Below are 23,803 nucleotides of genomic sequence, written 5' to 3' on the forward strand. Positions count from 1 at the left end.
CTTCTCTGCTCCGTCAGAGCACAGTTCTGAGTTAGATCCCAAAAGAGCACAGTTCCACGGAGGCCTTATCTACTGTGCAGAGGCCACTGAGCCCTGTGGTTTGCACATTACAATAGGTATTTGTTGAGCTGAATTGAATTTTAACTAGTGACTCATAAACCTTCAGAACTCAAACACTGCCCTGTTTCATCTCTGAAAATGCACGCTTGGAAGCACATAAGAAGCACGATAGTTTGCACAGACAATTCACCAAGGAGGAAACCCCACATGGAAAAATATTCATATTTACTAGTAATAAAGGAGATGCATATTAAAAAATGAGATGCCATTGTTCACTTCACAATTGACACAAGTGATGGAAAAGGAAAATGCTCTGTGTTGCTGAGCTCAAAGTAAGGCACCTCATTTATCACTGGGGAAGAAGCAATTTGGTCCCAAGTTTGCTAATATATATCAAGAACAAAAGTGCACATTCCTTTTGGGGCCAATATTTTTTACTCTTCAAATTATCCTATAAGGAAATAATTCTTAGTCAAAATAAACCATCATGTGCAAATGCATTCACCATATAGTCTATTTATAATAGTTAACAATCAGAAACACCGTGACTTTTCTACAGGAAAAGCCAAGTAGCCAAGTAGCACTGGCCTGTCACCAAGTGGTAGGGTTAGGGTTAGGTTTTGTAGCACATCCTTTTGGTGAAAGAGTTTGCAGCCATTAAAAATGACGATAAAAGAACATTTCATTAAGTGTATCTTCTTTTTTAAGACTGGAAGGTCATATGCAATGAGATGTTAGCAGTAGTTGTTTTGGGTGATGGGTCTGAGGGTATGTGTTTGCTTTCTTTCAATTTCTCTGCATTTTGAAAATGTCCAATAATAAGTACATGACATTTGCGTCTGTGAGGGGACTCAGTGTGGAGGGCCATGTGGCCAGTGGTTCCTGACTCTTCAGGTCAACAGGGCTGATGCTCTAAACACCTGGTCTCCAAGACGGGGCCACCTCCCTCCTCCCCTCCAGGCTTGGCTCTGTCCACTTCCCCTGGGGAAGGATCCAGATACTTCCCGACCTCAGAAGCCCAGAGGTTTCAAATGCAAAACACATCCCCAGAAAAAGCAAAGGCAATAAATTTCGATAACTGTTTCCTTGCTGAGTTGGCGACTCACCGCGTGGTAGTGGTTAGCTGTAACCCGGACCAGCCAGGATTCAGGGAAGAAGTTTATGTGCCTAAGCTCTTCCAGATCCTTGCCTGGGAGAAGCACAAAGGGAACATTCTTATGGATTTATTCCTAACAGAACTGCAAAAGTCTTGCTTAGGGAGGGGAAGAGGAGGAAGTAGGGAGCTGAGGATGGGAGAGCATTCCTATCCCATCCTTAGAAATGCGGGACCCAAGTGGAACATTCTAGGGCACTTTCTCCCAAAGTGTCCACAGCTAGCCTCCCCCATCCCCTGCCCACATTCCTGCCCTGGAGGGAGGGTTGAGATCTGATAAACAAGTGTTTTTGGAGTGTCTAGAAGCCATTTGGACAAACCTATCTGGGCTCCATCAACCATTTGTGAGGTTTAGAGCTACTCATTCAAGCTGGATGACTAGAAATGGCTTTGAAAAAGTTCTCCAATGTCCTTTCAGAGGCAAAGACCTCACCAGGTGACCACTTGGGCTGCCCCAAACACACTTCCCAAGAGTTCCCTCTTTTTCCAAGTCACAGCTGCCTTGCCTTGGGCCCAGAGCATAAGGATGAGGAAACTCTAGCCTGGAGCACAGACCCACAGTTTTCTGCCAAACCATGGAGCAAGTAAATGACCTAGAGGGGCTGCTGCACTAAGAGGCCAGGGACTTGGTTAGTTGGCAACAACCCAGCCCTGGGTGCTGAGTGCACTTTCACAATCACTGAGTCCCTTCCATCCATCATCATGTTTCATAGAAGCTCTGATTATCCCCATTTTACAGACAAGGAAACTGAGACCGGGTGGCAAAGTGACTTTCCCCAAATCGCACACCTTGGAAGTGAGAGGCAGATCTTGACCTCGGCTGATTCCTTTGGAAAAGGCTGGTGGGCTTCTCTGGGAGTGCTGAGGGGTGGGGCAGCCAACAGCCTCCCATGGACACCCTCCCATGGGCAGGGCTTACCTTTGGTGATGCTGTGCAGACGCAGGCAAAGGAAGAGCGGGATCAAGTTCTGTCCCACGTCCCGGTCCAGAAAGGAACAGTTCTTGGGGAAGCTTAGCAGAGGTGCAAAGAGGATAAAAAGCTTTCAGAACCCTCCTTTCTGGAATAGGCTGGGGCTCATGAAAGTCACATCAGAGGCTAAGTGATTCCACCCACCAGAGGTAGATGGTGTCTGGTTCTCTCTTGGATGGATGGGGAGTGCGGAAGCAGAGGGTGGCTGCCACTGAGGTTGTAATGAGACAAAAAGCTATATATGCCTCTGTGTACCACACAGTGGGTGCCTGACAAATACTTACTAAATGATGATGGAACACATGGGACTGTACAGAGGGTTTCAAGATACATTTTCTCACTTGAGCCTCACAAGCTTCTCAAGGGGGCAGACAGGACTAATACCATTGGCTCCATTTTACAGATGAAAAAACGACTCAGCCAGGACTTGAACCCATAGCTGCTGATTCTTCCTGTACACATGCTGCCCTTTGAGTAACTGGCCAAAGGGCAGTTGAGGCATTTCAAGAGCACTTTCTGGGACTTCCCTGATGGCTCAGTGGTAAAGAATCCGCCTGTCAATGCGGGAGACACCAGAGACACGGGTTCTGTCCCTGATTCCGGAGGATCTCATGTGCCACGGAGCAACTAAGCCCATGTGCCACAAATGTTGAGCTGCTCTAGAGCCTACAAGCCACACCTACTGAAGCCTGAATGCCCCAGACCCCGTGCTCTGCAACAAGAGAAACCACTGCAGTGAGAAGCCCGAGCACCACAGCCAGAGAGTAGCCCCCAATTGAAAAGCCCATGCAGCAACGAAGACCCAGCACAGCCAAAACTGCATAACATTGTTTTCAAAAAAGCACTTCCTGGTAGAATTAAAAGGCAAGGTCAGATGAGTGGGTAACTCATTTTAGCAGCTGGTTCCGGGATCAGCTCTGTGACACTGTTAATACTAAACTCGGTTAATTTCCACACGTGGCTGACGTCAGGGCTGGGCTGAGATCACACTCACCTTGAGAAGACACATACACACATCCACTCCTGTTTTGAAACAACTTGCTTTGTAAAATAGTCACTTTTGACCAATGGGGACAACACGGGATAATTTTCCAAGTCCCTTTGGAAACGTAGCCGTTCCCTCAAGTCAGTTCCTGTATGAGAGCAGCTAAGGGCACTTTTAGGATATTTTTCCATGAATCAGGAGTGGTGTCCAAATCACACCCTGTCCCAGCCAGACTGAACGCTCCATTGGCTCTGTGTCCCACCTCTGCTGGGGGTGCCCACCACCCTGCCTGGGGACCATTTGTTTTCACAAGATCTGGGAATTCCTGGGGCTCTCTAACTCGTCTTCATGGCAGTAGTCCCAGGAGAGAAGATCAGGGATGCTGAGCGTTGGGAGAGGGGATGGAGCACAAAGACGAGTGAGTGAATGCAAATTCAATGATTATTTATTAGAATCCATGGGGGACCTGGGCTTCTCAGGTGGTGCTAGTGGTAAAGAACCCGCCCACCAATGCAGGGGATGTAAGGGACATAGGGTTCAATCCCTGGGTTGGGAAGATCCCCTGGAGGAGGCCATGGAAACCCACTTCACAGTATTCTTGCCTGGAGAATCCCATGGACAGAGGAACCTGGCAAGCTACAGTCCATAGCGTCACACAGAGCTGGACACAACTGAAGCAACTTAGCATGCAAGCACTGGGGACCTATCTCTGGGGTGGATGGATCAGGCATAAATAAAGGAAGGCTGATACTTCCAGGAGTGCAGGGCTATTGATCCTGGAACAAGCCCTCCGTTACCCAGGGCAGTAAGAGCTGGGCTAGTGGGGGCCATGCCAGTACCCCGAGAAACACAGACCTCTTAGCTGGGCAAAAAACTCCTGCTTGCCTCCTTTTTCTGACTTGAATGCCACTTCCTTCTCTGCCTCTCTTTTACCATTTAATGGAAGAAGAAGCTGGGCAGCATCATGACCATTGCAGGCATCAAGAAGGGAAGAGGGGGCTGATGGCACAGCCCCCCAGTCCAGCTTTGTGCTCTGAGAAATAAGCCTGTACTCTCGGCAAGGGCTCCCACAGCCCAGAACAGCCCCGGAGGAGACTGAACTTGCTGGAGCTGTAGGTTAACATGGTCTCAGCCTAGAAGGGAAAGGACCACCTAGAAGACAGCTTTCCCCTACAGCTCAGAAGCCCCCAGGCGCCAACCCCACAGCTTGAGGGAAGGATGCTGGGAGGGTAAGGAGGGACCTGAGGCTCCCTGCGAGAGACACTCAGACCTCACCACCATCAGCCAGGACCTCTACGGACAGACCTCCTCCCCGAGAGGATTCTGGAAGGGTTTTGTTGAGACAGGCCCCTTTGGGTCACAGGAAGTGGCACTGATGGTGGCTGACTTGGCCAGGTCACAAGTCAGCTCATCCACTGCCCAGCCATGCTTGGGGTCCCTGAGCTCGGGCTCTGGATTCACACAGACCAGGTTCCAGTCCTGGGGCAGCCAGCCATCAGCCATGGGATCCCGCCTCCCCAAGCTTCCATCTCCTTTTCTGTCCGGTGGGGACAATGGTCACATGTACTTCCCTGGGAGAAGTATAGGTGACAGTTCTTGTGCAGTGCTGGGCACAGCTGCTGGTCCCAGTGGTACTCTGGTCCTCTCAATTACCACCATCGTCTGCTCCTCCCAGGGAAAGAGACCTGGACTGGAGTGGGTCAAATGCAGGATCAGGTTCTTGGTGGCCTTCATTATCGCTTGTTGTTCAGTTCCTAAGATGTGTCTGACTCTTTGTGACCCCATGAACTGCAGCACGCCAGGCTTCCCTGTCTTTCACTATCTCCCAGAGTTTGCTTAAACTCATATCCATTGAGTCAGTGATGCCATCCAACCATCTTGTCCTCTGACGTCCCCTTCTCTTTCTGCTTTCAATCCTTCCCAGCATCAGGGTCTTTTCCAATGAGCCGGCTCTTCGAATCAGGTGGCCAAAGTATTGGAGCTTCAGCTCTAGCATCATCCTTCCAATGAATATTCAGGGTTGATATCTTTTAAGACTGACTGGTTTGATCTCCTTGCTGTCCAAGGCTGCCACCCTCTAACTCAATGGAGCTCCAGGCCACCTCAAAGGAAGTAAACAGTGGCCTCAGCTGCTGATTTTGTAAATTCCCCAAACATCTGAGTGGTGTGGTCCAACCCCTCGAATCAATGGGCGTAATTTTGCCCCTAGAGCCAAGGGGGTGGACCATGGCAGAGCCGGGACTCTGTCGAGACTTCTGGAGACAGCCCAAGCATATCAATCTAACTCGATTCCGCTGGTCTGGGTGGGGAGGGGGCAGCATCTGGATTTTCTAGGCCAAGGATGAACACACTCATCAGTCTCTTTATGTCTCATTAAGTGGGGAAGCTGGCTATGGAGTCAGAGCCCCTTTGCATGGCTGTTTGGTGGAATCAAAGGCTGGCCTGGTTTTCCCTGGTGCTGAGCTCTGTCTGTATAGACACTTTGGGGTTAGCAAGAGCATGGCAACCCACTCCAGTATTCTTGCCTGGAGAATTCCATGGACAGAGGAGCCAGGTGGCCTATAGTCCGTGGGGTCGAAAAGAGTCGGATACGACTGAGCAACTGAGCACACACTGACTAACGTTTCTGAGAAAAGCTTCAGGCTATGGTGTCTGCCTCTTAAAGGTCATCGGAAACCCTTGGAGCATGAGCCCCTTAGGGAGGATGGTTCATAGATCCTTGATACTGAAAGATACACCCAGGTCAGCTCTGGGTTCTGCTCACGAGGCACTGGGGACAAATCCCTCCTTCTGACCTCCTGAAAGACAGTGCCAAGGACAAGTCTCCATCAGACCAGTACAGGTTGTCACTTTAGAACTGCTGTCAGCCATGACCTTCTCACTTCCTCCATCCTGTCATCAGTTAGAATCATTTACCCTTCAGACTCGGAGCCCCATCAGCCTAGCACTTCAAATTTTAGCCTTTTAAATGCACACTCTAAAATTCTGACTCATGTTACAGCACAGATGAAACTTGAAGACCTTATGCTAAGTAAAATAAGCCAGACACAAAAGGACAAATACTGTACGACTCCACTTCTATGGGGTTCCTGCTGCTGTTTAAATGCTAAGCTGTGTCCGACTCTTTGAGACCCCACGGACTGTAGCCCTCCAGGCTCCTCTGTCCATAGGATTCTCCAGGCAAGAATACTGGAGTGGGTTGCCATTTCCTTCTCCAGGGGATCTTCCCGACCCAGGGATCGAGCCCATGTCTCCTGCTTGGCAGGCGGATTCTTTACCACTGAGTCACCTGGGAAGTGGATGAGGTTCCTAGAACAGTCAAATTCACAAAGACAGAGGTAGAATGATGGTTGTCGGGGTGGAGGGAGAGAGGAATGGGGATTTATTGCTTTTTGTATACGGAGTTTCAGTTTAGGAAGAACAAGTTCAGGAGAAGGATGACGGGAATCGTTGTACGACAGTGCAAATGTACGTAATGTCCCTGAGCTGTACACATAAAAATGGGTAAAAAGGTCATTTTTATGTTGTTATGTACTTTTTACCTCAATAAAAAAAATCGGTGTTAAGAATTACTTCGTTGCTATGAGAAATGTTTGAATATTTTATAAAGTGAAGTTTGAAATACATGACAGACTTGGGGGCAATAACTCAAGATGAGAAGGGGACGGGGCTTTTTTTCAAAATGTAACTCGGTACGGAAGACCCGGATGCCTTCTGAAACCCAAGAAGCAGGAAATGGTCCCCTCAGCTCCTGACACCAAAGTGTGGTAAAGACACAACGGTTGTGAACGTCGCCAGCACCACCATCACCCACCACGTCACCACCACTCAGGGCATCCTGCCAAGCGCTGTGCTGGGCCTCTGCTTTGAGTCAGAATGAACCCACGTCAGACTGAGGAGGGAGTATCGTTAACCTCCAGTCAGCAAACAGCAGCAGTGGGACTCAGACTCGGGGCCGGCACCTTTCAACACACACCTCATTTATGGAATACGTTTGGCTCTGCTGCCTGGATTGTCAACTCTGTGAAGACGGGGATTTTCATCTGTTGTGTTTACTCATATTCACAGCACCCTGTACAGTGTCTGGCTCTCTGCCAGCTTGCAATAATGTGAAGTGAATCAACTGGATGAATGAACTAGTCCTTGCCAACCCACCAGCCTCAGTCCTACCATCCTACCCCTCCGCTTACCCATCATTCCTTCTAGGAATGCATTTCCAGCCCAGTGCCTGTGTGTGCACACACACATATACACATCACACACACATGCATGCACAAACCAGGCTATTCTATGGTAATTTTCCTATATGCTCATGGGGTTCTGTCTGTTGTTGCCATGCTTGTCAGGCCAAGTCCTATTGGTCATTTATCATGACCAGTCAATGTCATCTTGACTAGGAAGATGAAGATGGTCCTGACCTTTGCCCAAAGGCAGAACCGAGACTAGAAACGCTATCTAATGATGACTCTAACTGCCCTTTGCAAGGACCTTCTGCATTCAGACACATATTTCTTGTGTTCCTTCAAAGTCTCCACTCTAATGGTTGAAGAGGACATTTTGGGTTCACCCAGTTTGCATGGAAGGACTACCCAGGTAGCTTCCCTTCCCACTTCCCAGGCGCAGTGGTGAAGAATCTGCCTGGTAATGCAAGAGACATAGGTTTGATCCCTGGGCTGGGAAGATCCCCTGGAGTAGAAAATAGCAACCCACTCCAGTATTCTTTCTTGCCTGAGAAATCCCATGGACAGAGAAGTCTGGCAGGCAGCAGTCCATGGGGTTGCAAAGAGTCGGACATGACTGAGTGACTGAGCAGGCACACACAGTTTGGGTTGAAAGCCAAGAAGCCAGGTGAGGGAAGTGCAAAGGTAGTAAGAAATAGGAATCGATGATATTTAGGGACCTTGAAAAGAAGGGAGGTTCAGCTTCCTGGAAGCCAAGCTAAGGCGGACGGGAGCCACGTGGTCAGAGTCAGAGAAGAAATGAGACGGATAAGAAACGCAAAAGTCAGGTCATGAGAAATCCTGACTTGAAATATATGAACCTCCCTGCATGGGGCTTAACGGAGAAACTCTGAGAGAGAACAACTTAACCATCTTCATGTCCATGACTCATGGAATACTTCAAAACGAATGTTCCTTTAAAGAGATCTGAGTTTCACACCAGGGTTGCCCAGTTTTATGAACACTGTGTGGTTACATCTGCAAATGCCATCCATTAATCACAGGAGATGCATGGCTTCTGCCTGACCTGGCACCCACTGTTATAGTGTATTTCATTCCAGACACCTGTGGGCTGGGCAGCTAGGGATGCAGGGCCTGGCTGGGTGGCTCTCTTTGGAGGCTTCTCTCGAGAGGTACATGTGAGAAGGTGGTGCTGGGCTTGTTGGACCAGGGCGCGCACACACAGCCAGCACATGCTCTTGTTCTCTCTGCAAGAAACTCAGAGAAGGAATCTGTCAAGTGTGCAGATGAGATCCAGGAAGACTTCCTGGAGGAGTCCTTAAGCTCTGTAAAAATTGGGTCAGATTTGGACAGGACATGGGAAGCAGGAGCTTCCCTGGTTGCTCAGATGGTAAAGAATCTGCTTGCAACGCAAGAGACCTGGGTTGGAAAGATCTCCTGGAGAAGGGAATTGCCTGGAGAAATCTATGGACAGAGGCTACAGTCCATGGGGTCACAAAGAGTTGGACATGACTGGCGACTCGCACTTTTACTTTCACTAGGAAGGAGAAGACTTAACCACAGAGGTCAGGGAAATCTAATGTTTGGGACTGGGTGGAAACCGACTTCACTGACTGCTTTCAATGACCTCCTTCTGGTGAGGTTGCTGGAATCCACCCTTGCAGTGTCTGCAAGGGACCCATTTAGGGATTTAAAGCAGCTGAAGACAAGAATTACAGGTCTGTTCATGACTTGCCCTTAACTCTAAGATCTCAAAGTCAAAGGATGTGTCTGAAGATCTAGGCGTCCCAGGTCCACCCAGCTCCACCACCAATTTGCAAAATTAAGCCTCTACTTTCCCTGGCCATTCATTCCTGAATAGATTTTACAGACATACTGTTGAGTAAAAGAAGCCAGACATGAAAAGTCTATGCTCTAAGATTCTACTTATATAAAATTCAAAAGCAGCCAATACATCCTCCTAGTAAAAGAAAGCAGGATATTGTTTAGCTTGGTGTGAGAGAGGTAGTGACTGAGATAAGGCACATTAGGGGGCTGGTCAAGTTCTGTTTCTTGGTCTGGGTACTGGTTATAGGCTTCCCTGGTGGCTCAGACAGTAAAGAATTCGCCTGCAATGAAGGAGACACAGGTTCGATCCCTGGGTCGGGAAGATCCCATGGAGGAGGACATGGCAACCCACTCCAGTATTCTTGCTTGGAGAATCCCATGGACAGAGGAGCCTGGTGGGCTACAGTTCGTGGGGTTGCAAAAGTGGGAATGAGTGAGTAACTAAACAGGTGTGTGCACTTTGCGGAAATTAATTGAGCTGTTCACTTAAGGTCTGTGAACTTTGCTGTTATGCTTTATATTTTGATGAAAAATGTACTTTAAAGAAAGTGGAAAATTTGCCTCTGGCCCTTTTCCCATGGATGAGTCTTTACAGCTCCCCTGGACTTCTCAGACTGCTAAGTGGAATGAAATGATGACTTTTCCTCCATGGACCAATGAAGGCAATGGTTTTGCTTACATTTTTTGTTTTTCTTACAAGGAAATGTTAACTTTAATTCTGGACAGCCTATTTGTTTTTCTAAATTAACTACTGCCGGGAAAACAGGCTGTGGGTGCTGAGCTGTGTGCCTGTGCATGTGTGTGTGGGTGTGTATGTGTGTTTATGTGTGCGTGTGTGCATATGTGTGTATGTGTGTGCGCCTGTGCACGTGTGCGTGCGTGCCTGTGCATGTGTGCGTGTGCATGTGTGCATGTGTATGCACGTGTGCATGTGTGTGCATGTGCATGTATGTGTGTATGTGTGTGCGTGTGTTTTGTGTGTGTGCCTGTGCCTGTGTGTGCGCGTGTGTGTGTGTGTGCGTGTATGCACATGTGCATGTGTGTGTGCGTGTATATGTGTGTGCGTGTGTTTTGCGTGTGTGTGCCTGTGTGTGCGCGTACGCACGTGTGCATGTGTGTGCGTGTGCGCGTGTGCATGTCTGTGTATGTGTGTGTGTGCCTGTGCATATGTGTGTGTGCGTGCGCGCACATATGAGTGTATACACATGCATGTTCCCTTTCTATATTGATGTATTTAGACAAAAATGAAAATAAGCTTGATAATGTTCTTAAACATGGTGATGGGCAAATAAATTTCCCCTTTAACTTTCCACTGGTGTCCCCATTAGTGTTAATTGCTCAGTCATGTCCATCTCTTTGTGACCACATGGACTGTATCCTGCCAGGCTCCTCTGTCCATGGAATTCTCCAGGCAAGAATACTGGAGCGGGTAGCCATTCCCTTCTCCAGGGCATCTTACGGATCCAGAAATCAAACCCAGGTCTCTGGCACTGCAGGCAGATTCTTTACCCTCTGAGCCGCCATTTGTGCCCCTGGCATAGAGAAAATGTCCAATAATTATGTTGAATGAATGAAAGAAAATAGATGAATAAAGCAACACAAGTGAGTAAAAAAGACTTGGACATACATCTTTATTTGCAGGTACAGTGGTGCCGAAGGAGTTAACTACTCAGATACCTTCCCTCCTAGCTCAAGACATTGCCAAGACAGATGAGCAAAGGAGTGTCTGGTCTATTTGGCTCAGCTGCTGATCCAAACCCTCCTTTCTGGACGCTGGGCCACCGTTGGCCCAGCTGGAACCGGGAGTTGCAGCTCAGCCTCACTCCTGGCTGGTCAGACATTCAGGCAGCTAGTCTCACTGCTGTCTCATTATGAAAGTCCCATTGCAGAGGTCCCTGTACTGTGATGGTCCACTCTGACCTCTCTTCTAAAACACTCTGTCATTTAAATAATTTCAACAACAGATGCAACTTTAAAAATGGGGCCAAACAACCAACTTCCTTGGTTCTCATTCCCAGGCCTGTGTACTTTCTCCCGAGGCCTGCTCCTCTGCCCCACCTTTCAATGCTCCTGGCGTGTCCCCATCAGTGGCCGTGGAAACTTCCCTGCCTAGCTGTTCCCTCTGTCTTCACTGGACTATGGAGCTCAGCTCTCCTGGTGACTCAGTTCTGGAGACCATGGCTTCCCGAAGGCTCCCTCCTCCATCCCGGGAGCAGAGGTGCCTTCTCGAAGCCCAAGCTCTCAGGCCAGCGGCTCTGAAGCTCAGCCCTGAGGATCCTCAGGCCAACACAGAGCCTGGGCACCGCCAGTGTCTGCTCATGTCCTGGGTCAGCATCACCAACCTAGTGAGACATTATTTCTCACTGAGCCTCATGAAAGCCTTAGAACTCTTCCTCGTCTAGTCCACCAAACAGGCCCTACTCATCGGTAAAGATGGAGGGACTTCCCTAGCATTCCAGGAGTTAAGACTCCACTCTTATCCACTGCAAGGGGCACGGGTTCCATCCCTGGTCAGGGAACTAAGTTCCCACATGCCGCAGGGTGTGGCCTAAATACATAAATAAATAAATAAGGAGATTTATCAGCCACCCTCCTATTTTGAGTTGCAGCAGACATGCTGTTCTCTGAGTCTGGCACTGGCATAGTAAGACCCACCTCTCTGATGCATGTTTGATGGAATCTCATCATTCCCTAAGCTGTTATACACTCAGCATGGTGCCCCATAAGTTGGGGCCACAATAAAGGATTACAAACCCTCTCTTTCAAGCTGCTTATGACGTGATCGGGGAGGCAGAATGCATGTGCCCCCCAAGATGTTCATAAGGAACCAGTGAGTAAGGCTCCCACGGGGGCCCTGCCATGGATGGACAGAGAAGAGGAGGCACAGCTGGCTGGAGTCGGGGTGCTGGGGAGGGCGACTGCTGATCCCTTGGCTAAGGAGTCTGGGGACTCAGTTCAGTTCAGTTCAGTCCCTCAGTAGTGTCTGACTCTTTGCAACCCCAGGGAATGCAGCACGCCAGGCCTCCCTGTCCTTCACCAACTCCCGGAGTTTACTCAAACTCATGTCCATTGAGTCGGTGATGCCATCCAACCATCTCATCCTCTGTCATCCCCTTCTCCTCCTGCCTTCAATCTTTCCCAGCATCAGTGTCTTTTCAAATGAGTCAGCTCTTCACATCAGGTGGCCAAAGTATTGGTGTTTCAGCTTCAACATCAGTCCTTCCAATGAACACTCAGGACAGGCATTTGGGAGGTAAAGCCACTGACCAGGGAGCACCTAAGGGTGCCACCTTTCTGAGGTTGGGGAGTGAGCTGGGATGGGAGGCAAGCCACCCATAGTCCTAAAAACGGGCCACAGGCCTCCAAGTTGGGGGTGAGTCTGGGTGACCAGCAGGGGGAAGAGCATCTCAGGTCCAAAACTGTCTCGTGTTTTCTCCCAAGGGGACAACAAACTTGCCGGAGGGAGAGGGAGGGAGAGGGAAGGAAGGATGCAGGGCAGGTGGGCAGGCTGGCAAGACTCTCTCCTTCCCTGCAGTCAGAGAATACAGTGCTGAGTAGAGGATAGCATCCCGACTGCTCGGGTTGGGCAGGGAGGCCATTTGGAAACACGTGAACGGTTTCCAACAAGGAATCCCTGCAGGCTCAGGGGCCTCGGAGAAATGCACGTGGAGGGCTGAGGTCTGGGATCAAAATGGAATCACTGTGGATTCAGGAGGAATGGTGAAGCTATGACAGTGAGCCCCACCCCAAGGCAGGAGGAACCTTCCAGACCCCAGCTCAGGGAGGCCCAGGAATCCTTAGTTTCAGGGCCACATGCCTTAGCTCCCTCATTTCCACTTGTTCCTCTCCCAGTAAAAAACAGTTGAAATGAATCACCTACATTCTAGCTCATTTCCTATCTCTCAGTTCTAGACGTTTCCAGTAGGAGAGCTAACCTGGTGCCAAGCAGTGACTTTTCCTGGTGTGCATGAGTCACTGGAAAAAGTGCCTCTTGGGCTATTAAAAGAGTTGGGGGGTGTGGATTTAAGACATTCGAGTTCAAAGCAAATTATATAGAAGCTAAGCAAGGACATATCATTCTGGCAATGAATACTGCTTTCCCCCAATAACGAGACAGGAAAAAATGGGCTCTTTAGTTGATGTGGCGCACAGATGTTCCAGGAAAGGATTAACTACTTCGGAACAAGGCCAACGAAACTTGGCTTAAGCAGGTCAACGTGCTGATGAATATGTGGAAGGTGTGTTTGTCTGCTAAATGCACTTGTGCAAAAGGAAAGGAATCTCCTGATTTCCTTGAAAGCACCTTATCCTGCTTGGAAGCCCCCATCCCTGCTGATGTGGGGAACAGAAGGTAAGCCTGCCCATGAAGGTAAGACAGTCCATCTAGGGTAGATCCTCCCGGTGCTGTCTTTGCCCACAGGGCCACCACACTCAGCAACCAGCTTGGATGATATGAGAGTATTTACAAGGTTTTAATAGAGGCTAAAAAGACACAATGGGTTTCCCAGGTGGCTCAGTGGTAAAGAATCTGCCTGCCAAGGCAGGAGATGTGGGTTTGATCCCTGATCCAGGAAGATCCCCTGGAGAAGGAAGTGGAAGCCCACTCCAGTATTCTTGCCTGGGAAATCCCATGGACAGAGGAGCCTGGTGGGCTATAGTCCACAGGGCACAAAGAGTTGGACACTCCTGAGGGGCTAAACAACAACAAAGAGATGCAAAATAGGTTACTATTTTCACCTTCCCCCCGGCCTGTTCCCGGGCCCCATACTGCCCAAGCTGACATTGCAAATGGGCTGAACAGATAGAAAACACGGGCAGAGGAGGACATGGCAGGGGAAGAAGATGCACTGCTAGGCAGTTTTAGAAGTAAATGGCTAATAACAACACTGAACCTAGCGGCAGCCTCAGGATTGTTCTAAACACCCAGGGATTCACTACTGAACCAACTGCAGCATGCACAAGAGAGGAACCCTCTCATTCCAGGAATGGGAAGCGAAGCTTCTTGGCATTTAGCAAGTTTGGGTTCAAGTCAGGCTCTATCCCTTATCACGTGTATGATCTCTGACAAGATAGTCATCTCCACCTCAGTTTCCTCATCTGTAAAATGGGAATAATAAAACCAGCCCCAAGTACTATGTAGATTAAATGAGATTACAAATAGAAAGTACTGATCAGAATTGCTGCATTTAGAAGGCATAATTAAATGGTGCCCATCCTTATCCTGTAATAGTTATTTATTTTTTAAAATTAATTGGGGTATAGTAAAATTATTGGAGTATAGTAAAATTATTAGAGTATAGTTGCTTTACAACGTTGTGTTAGTTTCTGCAGTACAGCAAAGGGAATCATTTATATGTATACCTATATTCCCTCTTTCTGTAATTGTCATTTTTCACTGAAATGTTGAGATATATAACTTTTAGAATTTATAAGCTTAGAGAGTCTAAGCGACTAGATTAATGCTATGAAGTCTTTTTAAGTTCAAATGCTTTTTTATCTGTCCAGAACATTCGGAGTGCTACTATCTAGTGAAACACAAACCAGAATGCTCTGGTCTGATTTGGGTACATTTTAAGTATGAAAAACTCAAGGCCAATACAGAATAGTAATTTTCCTGAGGAAAAAAGTACCTTTTCTATCATGTCTTTTACTGGACATAGAACACGTGACTGTCATAGACATGACATAGACTGTCATAGTCATGGCACAGACGCACATGACTGTCTCATAACCCCTATTATACACTTTAAAGTAATCTAGTGGTGTAATGTTACCCCATGATCTTAGATCCCATAAGAAAACTGCATTGTAAGCCCTCTGAATGATACTATGAAAAATAGTATCACTAACACTTCCTCTATGGTATTACGAGCAAAGAAACAGTGTATGCACAATTCGTCAATCAACACTAAGTTATGTTACCTGCTAAAAAACATCAACACGGTTTCGTACATCGGAAACGTCTGAGTTTTGTTGTTCAGCTGCAAGTAGACCCACAAAAGGAGTGTTTTCAGAAGGTGAAACTCACTAAAAGTAAACAACCTGGCCAAAACAAAAGATTGAGAAGTCAATTGAGGAGTAGCAATTTCATGCTGTGCGTATGAAAATGAAAAGTTGAAAGTGAGTTCAGGAAGGAGGCGATACCACCCTGAGCCTGTAGGTGGACTCACACAGAGATATCAAGTCTCAGGTCACTCAGCTGGTAACTGGCATGGCTGGGACTTGATCTTCAGCCAACCTGAGCCTTCATCCACCTGCTGTGTGCTGTAAAATCATGACCATCATTGAATGAGCTCCTACTAGGATACAGGGTTCTCAAGGTGGGTCCATATGTCCTTTAATTAAATTCCACCCAGTAACCCTGCAAAGTTGGGATATATTCCTTACTTTTATAGATGTGGCTTTCCTGGTGGCTCAGACAGTAAAGAATCTGCCTGCAATGCAGGAGACCCAGGTTCAATCCCTGGGTTGGGAAGATCCCCTGGAGAAGGGCATGACAACCCACTCTAGTATTCCTGCCTGGAGAATTCCGTGGACAGAGGAGCCTGGTGGGCTACAGTCCATGGGGTCACAAAGAGTCGGACACGACTGAGTGACTAACACTTTCACTTTCACACTTTATAGATATGGATATTATTGAGACTGACCCTGTTTATAAAAATTTAATGTTTTGTTCACCATGTTAATTTTTCACTGTAAAATATTGCACTAAGCTATACTTTATCTCAATGGCTGAGGTTTTTGGTGTCCCTTAAATTTTTCACCTAAGGTGAATGCCTTACTGATCATATTCCAATCCCGGGCCCAACTGAGGAATAACTTTTCCAGAGTCACACAGTTCTGAGGTCAGACCTGGGCAGCGGTCAGTTCTGCCCCAAATTGGCTGTGGAATCTCTTGCAGGCTGCTTTCCGGCCCTGCGGCTGCAACTCACTCGTCTATAATGTAACGATTATAGCCATTGCTAAGAGGATACAGTAAGTCCCCTACATACACAAAGTTCTTTCTGAGAGTGAGCTTGGAAGTCCAATTTGTTCGTAAGTCCAACAAACTTTCTATCCCTGTGTCAGGAAAATCCCTTGGAGAAGGGAATGGCAACCCATTCCAGTATTCTTGCCAAGAAAATTCCATGGGCAGAGGAGCCTAGCAGGTGGGCTACAGTCTATGGGGTCGGAAAGAGTCGGACACAACTGAGCAACCAACACTTTCACACTTTCCTACAAACTTAGCCTAGGTACCCAACTAACACAATTAGCTATTTACCACTGCTTTTATGCTTGTTTCCAGACATCCTAGACTTGAAGTAAAGATACTGTACCATATACAGTACTGTACAGTAAAGTACACAAAAACACAATTGCTTATAGAGGGTGCACACATGTGACAATGTATGCCAGGCATGTGAACTAACTTATATGACTGGACATGCATGAATGCACATTCACATCTTTGAAAGCTCAAAACTTGAAGTATGTAGGAGACTTCCTGTACTATGAAGGCTGTGGGTGAGTTTGTATGCGTTGTATGAGTTTCCTGTCACTGCTGTAATAAATTGCCACAAATCAAGTGGCTTAAAACAACACAAATTTGTTGCTGTTAGGTCACTAATTCACTTCTGATTCTGTGACCTCATGGACTGCAGCATGCCAGCCTCCCCTGTCCTTTAGTATCTCCTGGAGTTGGCTCTAGTTCATGTCCATTGAGTTGGTCACGCTATCTAACCATCTCATCCTCTGCTGCCCTCCTTCTCCTTTTGCCTTCAGTCTTTCGTTTCAGGATCCCTAAGTACAAAATGAACCTCACTGGGTTAAGATCAGGGTGTGGGCGTGGCCATGCTCCTTCCTGAGGTTCTAGGGGAGAATCATTTCTTTGCCTTTTCCAGCTCCTAGAGGCCACCGGCACGCCTTGGCTTGTGGCCCCTTCCTTCATCTTCCATCCAGCAGCACAGCACCTTCAAATCTCCCTCTGGCTCTGACTCTTTCTCCTCCCTCTCCCACATTGAAGAGTCTGGTGATTCCATTAGGGCCACATCTTTGGGGGATCGTTATTGAGCTGACTGGGCTTCCCTGGTGGCTCAGATGGTAGAGAATTTGCCTGCAAGGCAGAAAACTAGGGTTTGATCCCTGGGTCAGGAAGATCGTCTGAAGAAGGGAATAGCAACCCACTCCAGTATTCTTGCCTGGAAAATCCCATGGACAGAGGAGCCTGGCGGGCTATAGTCCATGGGGCTGCAAAGAGTCAGACACAACTGAGCGACTAACACACACTCACACACACACTGAGCCGACCACACATACAGCTTGCCTAGCACAGTGCCTGGACACAGTAATGGGCTCAGAGGACAGCAGCTCCAACTCCTAGGTGGTGGTGCTGGATCCTGGCTCCAGAGCCCACACTGTGCCTGTAGCTGTGCAAGGCATCCCAACAAGAAACAAGGGAGACTTTCCTGGTGGTCCAGTGGTTAAGACTCTGCACTTCCAATGCAGGGGGTGTGGGTTTGATCCCTGGTTGGGGAACTAAGATTCCACATATCATGCACCACAAAAAAAAAAGAATAAATCATGAAATAAGGGATGAGGAAAGGATGCTGCTGTCCATGAAGTCAGCTCTGTAAAGGATGCTTCCCAAAAAGCTCCTCTCACAGCCTCTGACGACTTAGTTCTCCAAGGAGTCATTGCAACGTTTCTTAAACCGATTGATATTTTCTGTCTCTGACCATGGAGATGTACCCTGGCTTCAAAATGTATCACAGCCTCTTCACCCACCACTTCAGCGGTCGTGGTGGGTGGAAGCCAAGCTCAATCGTGACTCCAAGGGCAGCAGGAATGTCACCTTCCCACCTCTCCCACTATTTCTGGATGCGGTAGAACGGTCTCTTTCCTATTCTTTGTTTTTAGGCACCTACAGATGCACGGGTTTTGACTACAGCCAGACAGGACCAAATTTGTCACTGTCTGGGCAATAATGGTGAGGCAGGAGGGGAGAGCTCACAGAACCTCCTGGAACGAGGTTCCCCAAAAATACTCTGCCAGGACTCCAACCACTGCTGGGCTGGGGAGCTACATGTCTTCTGTTGCAGAACCCATGCTTGAGGTCCCCACACCCAGAAGGTTCTTTGAGATCTTACAAAAGAGAGGTTTACCAACACAAGGGAAGTAATCAAGAGCTCCATGGATAAGGACCCTGGTTACAATTTTATGATGAAGGATAATTGTTGAAATAAAGTCCTCGGTTTTTAGGCCAAGTATCAGTTGCTGTTTAGTCACCAAGTTGTACCGAACTCTTTAGCCACCCTATGGACTGTAGCCCACCAGGTTCCTCTGTTCATGGGATTTCCCAGGCAAGAATACTGAAATGGGTTGCCATTTCCTCCTCCAGGGGATCTTCCTGATCCAAGGATCAGACCTGTGTCTCCTGCACTGACAGGCAGATTCTTTACCACTGACTCACCTGGGAAACCCAAGTATCAGTTGGGTTTACACTAGGATGAAATCCAAGCATCACCCTAAAATATTAGTTCCTGTAGGAAATAATCACACTGAGGACATTCAAACATCTTTTCATTTACCTAAGAGTTCTGATGATCTGAATCAAGATGGAACTCACAGAGATCTTAAACTTCCCTCCAATATAGGTGAACATCTGAGCTGCTCTATAAGTGTTTACAGGGGCTCACAAGTGGCCACTGGGATGTAATGGGTGTAAAAATGCCTTTAACAAGACATTGTCCTCTATTTTTTGTGTGTGAGAAAGCTGTATATAAACAATAAATGTCTCCTTCCAAATATAGGCCACAGGGAAAGCTATATCCAAGTGAACAGGAAAATATGAACAAGGTTACCCATTGCAGCACTGATTGTCCTAGCAAAAAAGGAAGCCAAACGAAAGAAAAGGACATCAGAAAGGGAATGAAAAAAATTACTGTCTGTTCATCCACTGGAGCCTCATACAACAATTAAAATTGAAAATGCTGATTAAGTACATAAATGTCAACATGGAGAGAATAAGTCACATGATGTTTGTTAATAGTAGCAGAATGTCACGATCACTATGAGAAATTTAAACCTTTGCAAAAGTACATTGTGCATAATTTTTGCATGTACATATATGTAGCAAGCATGTAATCTCATGGGTTGGATGCACACAAATCCACAACAGTGGCTTCGTTGACTTTAGGGAAGGGAGAAAGACAAGAGGGAAAATGAAGACTAGGGCTGTGAGGTGGGGGGAGGGCTGGGGAAGGTGACTTCTGCTTTGTTGGATGTTTTATTTCTTAATTTATGACAAAATTTTACCATGTGTTCATTTGCGGAGATGGATCCAGTTGTATTTTGTATTATCCTCCTACCTTTGTAACTTTTTTTATAACAAAAAATATGACCATCCATGTGCCTGACCACCAATAAGGAATAAGAAGGTTTGGAGCAGAGCACATCAGCAGACTAATAATAACCATGGGTGCTGAGGCCACTCAGACCTGGGTTCAAATTTCAACTCTCTTTTTTCCTGTGATCTTCATTCTGCAGGGGAAAACCACAAGGAACACCCCCCAAAGGGGTTGCTATAGGAATGAGTCATGATTGCCCATTCAGAGTATTCCGTACACCCCAGTGCTTCATAACTGGTTGGGGGAGGTGTTATTAGCCAGAGAAACGTTGTTGTTCAGCCACTCAGTTGTGTCCAACTTTTTTCGACCCCATGAACTGCAGCACACCAGGCTGCCCTGTCCTTCACTTTCTCCTGGAGCTTGCTCAAACTCATGTCCATTGAGTCAATGATGCCATCCAACCATCTCATCCTCTGTCCTCTCCTTCTCCTCCTGCCCTCAGTCTTTCCCAGCATCAGGGTCTTTTCTAATGAGTCAAGTTTTTGCATCAGGTGGCCAAAATATTGGAGCTTCAGCTTCAGCATCAGTCCTTCCAATGAATAGCTTTGTGAAATACTACATTTGAGAGGGAAGCCCATTGGTGCTGCAGATGATGTAGAGGACGCGATGGCTGTTCTCAGGGAATTCCTGAGTCCTCGAGACTCCTTGTATCATAGACAGGAAGTCAGGGAGGAAGACATGTTCCCCCCGGTTGCAGAGCAGTCTTTTGTGCAGCTAGAACTAGATAGATAACCCTCTGAATTCTCCACCCTCCTAAGCCAACATGGAGATTGGCTTCCAGAAAAACAGAACTTGGAATGAAGCTTCCATAATATTAGAGTGACTGAAACAGGGTCACTGAGTGATGACCTCTAAGAAGAAAATTAACTGAAAACCAGAGGCCCAGGAGGTCAGGAAAACTGTGTATATTTTACTGAAGGTCATTTACAAGATGGAAAGAAAACCCAAAGGAAGATGAAGTCAAAGGGACTTTGGGGAAGGTGAATAGCCTCGAAGTTGAGACATCTGCTGAGATGGACGTTGTTTCCAACCCAAACACCAAGACCACAAGCCAGGGATGGGCCACAGTCTACGCTAAGTGGGGCCAAGAGACTGTCCATCCTTGACCCCGGGCTGGCCTTTCCACAGCTGCTCTGGGGCCACGTGACTTCCCAGGTCAGTCCAGATCTCGCTGAGCTCCGGTTGTTGGGAAACCTGGCTTCTGCTACCCTCGAGAAGACGGTGCAGCCACGAAGCTGGGAGCCTGGACCTTGGAGCCTGGAGCCCCAAGCTCCAGCCCCGCCTTTTATTACCCCTCCTACCTTAGGGACAATGATCGTACCTACCACGTAGGGTTGTGGGGATTAAAAGGGCCAGTGCACACAGCACAGCACACACCCAGAAGTGCTCAGTGACAGTTAACTCGCCCAAAGGTCTCTTCTTAACCAGGTGGTCTGTGGTGCCAAGCCCACCAGACACTCAGATGAGAAGCCCGAGCCTGGTAAATTTCTAACCATGTCCCCGGGCACTGGGTGTGGCCCGGGCCCCTCTTTCTGGCCCTCTGTTCCTCACCTCCCTCCTCCAGCTTTAAGGCAGGACATCAGCTTTAAGGATGCCCAGCTTTAAGGACAGCAACCAGGCAGGGAGAGTTCACCTGGGAAGATAAGATGTGAGCACGAGGTCTGGGAGCTGAGAGTGTGGTCCTTCCAGGGCACAAGAGCTGATGACATGCCCGAGGTCATGCAGGCTCCGCCTCCGCCTCTGCCCGGAGAGCCTGGCACCGTCAGTGCTGACAGCCATCTCCTGGGGAGGGGCCAGAGGAGCAGGACCCAGTTTCCACATCAGTCATGTCTCCCCAGTCCTGTGAGTCTAGACACTCGACACGTAATGTTCTTGACCTCTTTTCCTGCCCAGCCAGCATTTTCTAGGGCCTATGCCATCGCTACCATGCTGGCTGTGGTCAGACATTTTTTTCCCCTTTCTTGGTTAAATGCTACCGGTGGGGGAGGGACAGCTCAGACTTTCCAAGGGAGGGACAGTGTTACGAAAAGTCTAAGGGCTGCCCTGTTTATCTTTTCTTTAAGGGTTGCACAATCTTTGCTTCATGGAGGGTGGAGAGCACATGCTTCTGGACAGGCTATGCACAGCAGGGAAAAATTATTGTGGGAGCCCATCCAGGGCCTGGGGATGCCATTAGGACCCGAGTCCCCAAGGTCATGTTATTTAATATGTGGTCCTAATCAGATTGTGCACTGGAGGAAAAAGGATGCTATGAAGGTTAGTGTTGAATGAAAGACCTTAAGGTATTACATCAGTGTCAGATTTCCTCAAGTTGTTAACTGCCTTGTGATTATATTAGAAAAATTCTCTTTATTATGAAACATTGAAGTATTCAGGGATAAGGGAACATGATGTATGCAACTTGTCCTCAAAGGATTAAAAAATGTGTGCTGATAGACACACACAGATGCAAATGATAAAGCAAACAGGGCAGAGACTGAACCAAACAGGGTAAAGGGTACTGAGATAGTCTTTGCATTATTCTTGTTATCTAATTTGTTTGAAACTATTTTCAAGTAAAATATATTTTTAAACACTAATAAAAACTAAAGTGCCTTTGGCTTAGGAACTTCACTTCTAGGAATTCAATGTGGGAAAATAATCTGAGATGAAAATAAATATATATCGAACAATGTCACCAAGGTGCTATTTATATCAGTGAAACATTGGAAATAACCTAAAAGGCCAAGCAGGGGCTGGAATCTAAGGAAAGCCTTGTGGTGGTCATGTGGATAAGACAGGAGCCGAATTGGCAGAGCTGAAGACTTTTGGGTTAGAGACTCGATTGGAAGAGGGTTAAGAGCAGGCACGAGCCCGGGTTAGCGGGCCCTGCGCTGGCCCAGGTGGGAGGTGTGGAGGTTTGGCCTTTGGCTGGTACCCACCAGAGGCCCACAGAGATGGGTTGCTCTTGGGAGGAGGATGAAGTGGTGTCCGGAAGCATTCCCAAGGGCATGACAGCTGGTTGAGGAACACTGGGTAAGGGGTCCAATAAAGGACAAGGGCACCAAGCATTAGGTCTTAGCCTTAACTGTCAGAGAGGTCACACAGGCGGCGAAATGTGTGGGCCTAGAGCGGTTAAGGGGAGGGGCCAGGGCTGGAGACAGAAACTGATTTAGGGCTGAGAGCTTTTTTTCTTTTCCCCTTTTCCCTAGTTTCCAAATTTTCCATGATGCGTATGTCTTAATACTGACAGAATTTAAAAAATGATTTACGCAATCACTTAATTCATTACCAGGTGGGTGAGACAGAGAGAATCTGCCTGCAATGCAGGAGACCCAGGTTCCATCCCTGGGTCTGGAAGATCCCCTGGAGAAGGCAATGGCTACTCACTCCAGTATTCATGCTTGGAAAATCCCATGGACAGAGGAGCCTGGCGGGCTGTGGTCCATGGGGTCGCAAAGAGGTGGACACGACTGAGCAACTAACACTTCCACTTTCACAGTGAAACAGCGGGCATCCCAAGGATCCTGCTGAACAGCACCCTTTCCCCTGCCCGAGCACAGGACCCACGTTTTGGCCCCTCCAGAGGCCGGGCTGTCCAGGAGGCTGGCACATTTGGGATGGAGGGGGCGCTGCACACTGGGCATGTCCAGCAGCGGTGTGAGCTCGGCACTCCGCACCCCATCCATCTACCCTACCCATCCCCCCACCTCCCATCCCCACCCTCTACCCCAGAGGCACCTCCCTGAGAGCCAGCTCTGACCTGGGGGATTTCAGCACTTTGTGGAGCAGCTCCTTTGGGATTTTCCGGAGGTGGATCTGTGTCCCCACTAGAGGGACCAAGTTCATCTCCATCCATTTCTCACAGGCGATGGTGAGGGGCTCTTCCTTGTACTGAGAAGACAGGAAAAGCCCATTGAGAAAGGAATCTCTGGGACTTACCCTGGTGGTCCAATGGTTGCGAGTGTCCATTTCCACTGCAGAGGGTGTGGGTTTGATCCCTGGCCTGGGAACTAAGATTCCACCCGCCCTAGTGAGGGTGCAGGCAAAAAAAAATTTTAAGGTAGAAAGGAATCCCTGATATCTCAGCGCCCTCTGCTGGAATGTGACGGTGCAACAAGCATGCTCTTATAAGGGCTGTGCTGCAGCCCTGCTCAAACCTCTTCAAAACACATGCATTGATAACATATTCTGAGTGTTTGCGATGCTCAAGGCACCGCACTAGGTTGATTCAAATCCATCCTGCTACCCTATGAGGTTGGT

The 23,803-nt window shown here is 47.9% G+C and overlaps 1 protein-coding gene across 22 annotated transcripts in view; it reads right to left on the reverse strand.

The window, feature by feature from the left end:
* The window catches only part of BTBD16 (BTB domain containing 16), an 85,974-nt gene that overhangs the window by 37,477 nt on the left and 24,694 nt on the right, over positions 1-23,803 (reverse strand). For 17 of the 22 annotated variants that reach the window (XM_081534415.1, XM_081534509.1, XM_081534395.1 and 14 more), the window contains 4 exons: positions 23,304-23,434; positions 15,099-15,218; positions 2,133-2,224; positions 1,167-1,249 (listed from right to left, as the gene is read on the reverse strand). In XM_081534415.1, the coding sequence (XP_081390541.1) occupies positions 1,167-1,249; positions 2,133-2,224; positions 15,099-15,218; positions 23,304-23,434 (426 nt within the window). The remainder of the gene's footprint in view (positions 1-1,166; positions 1,250-2,132; positions 2,225-15,098; positions 15,219-23,303; positions 23,435-23,803) is intronic. The other 5 variants (XM_081534466.1, XM_081534457.1, XM_081534502.1 and 2 more) reach the window with 1 other exon arrangement.

This window comes from Giraffa tippelskirchi, chromosome 2, assembly GCF_054371585.1.
Source record: "Giraffa tippelskirchi isolate mGirTip1 chromosome 2, T2T-mGirTip1v1.2.pri, whole genome shotgun sequence".
Taxonomy (NCBI): Eukaryota; Metazoa; Chordata; class Mammalia; order Artiodactyla; family Giraffidae; genus Giraffa; species Giraffa tippelskirchi.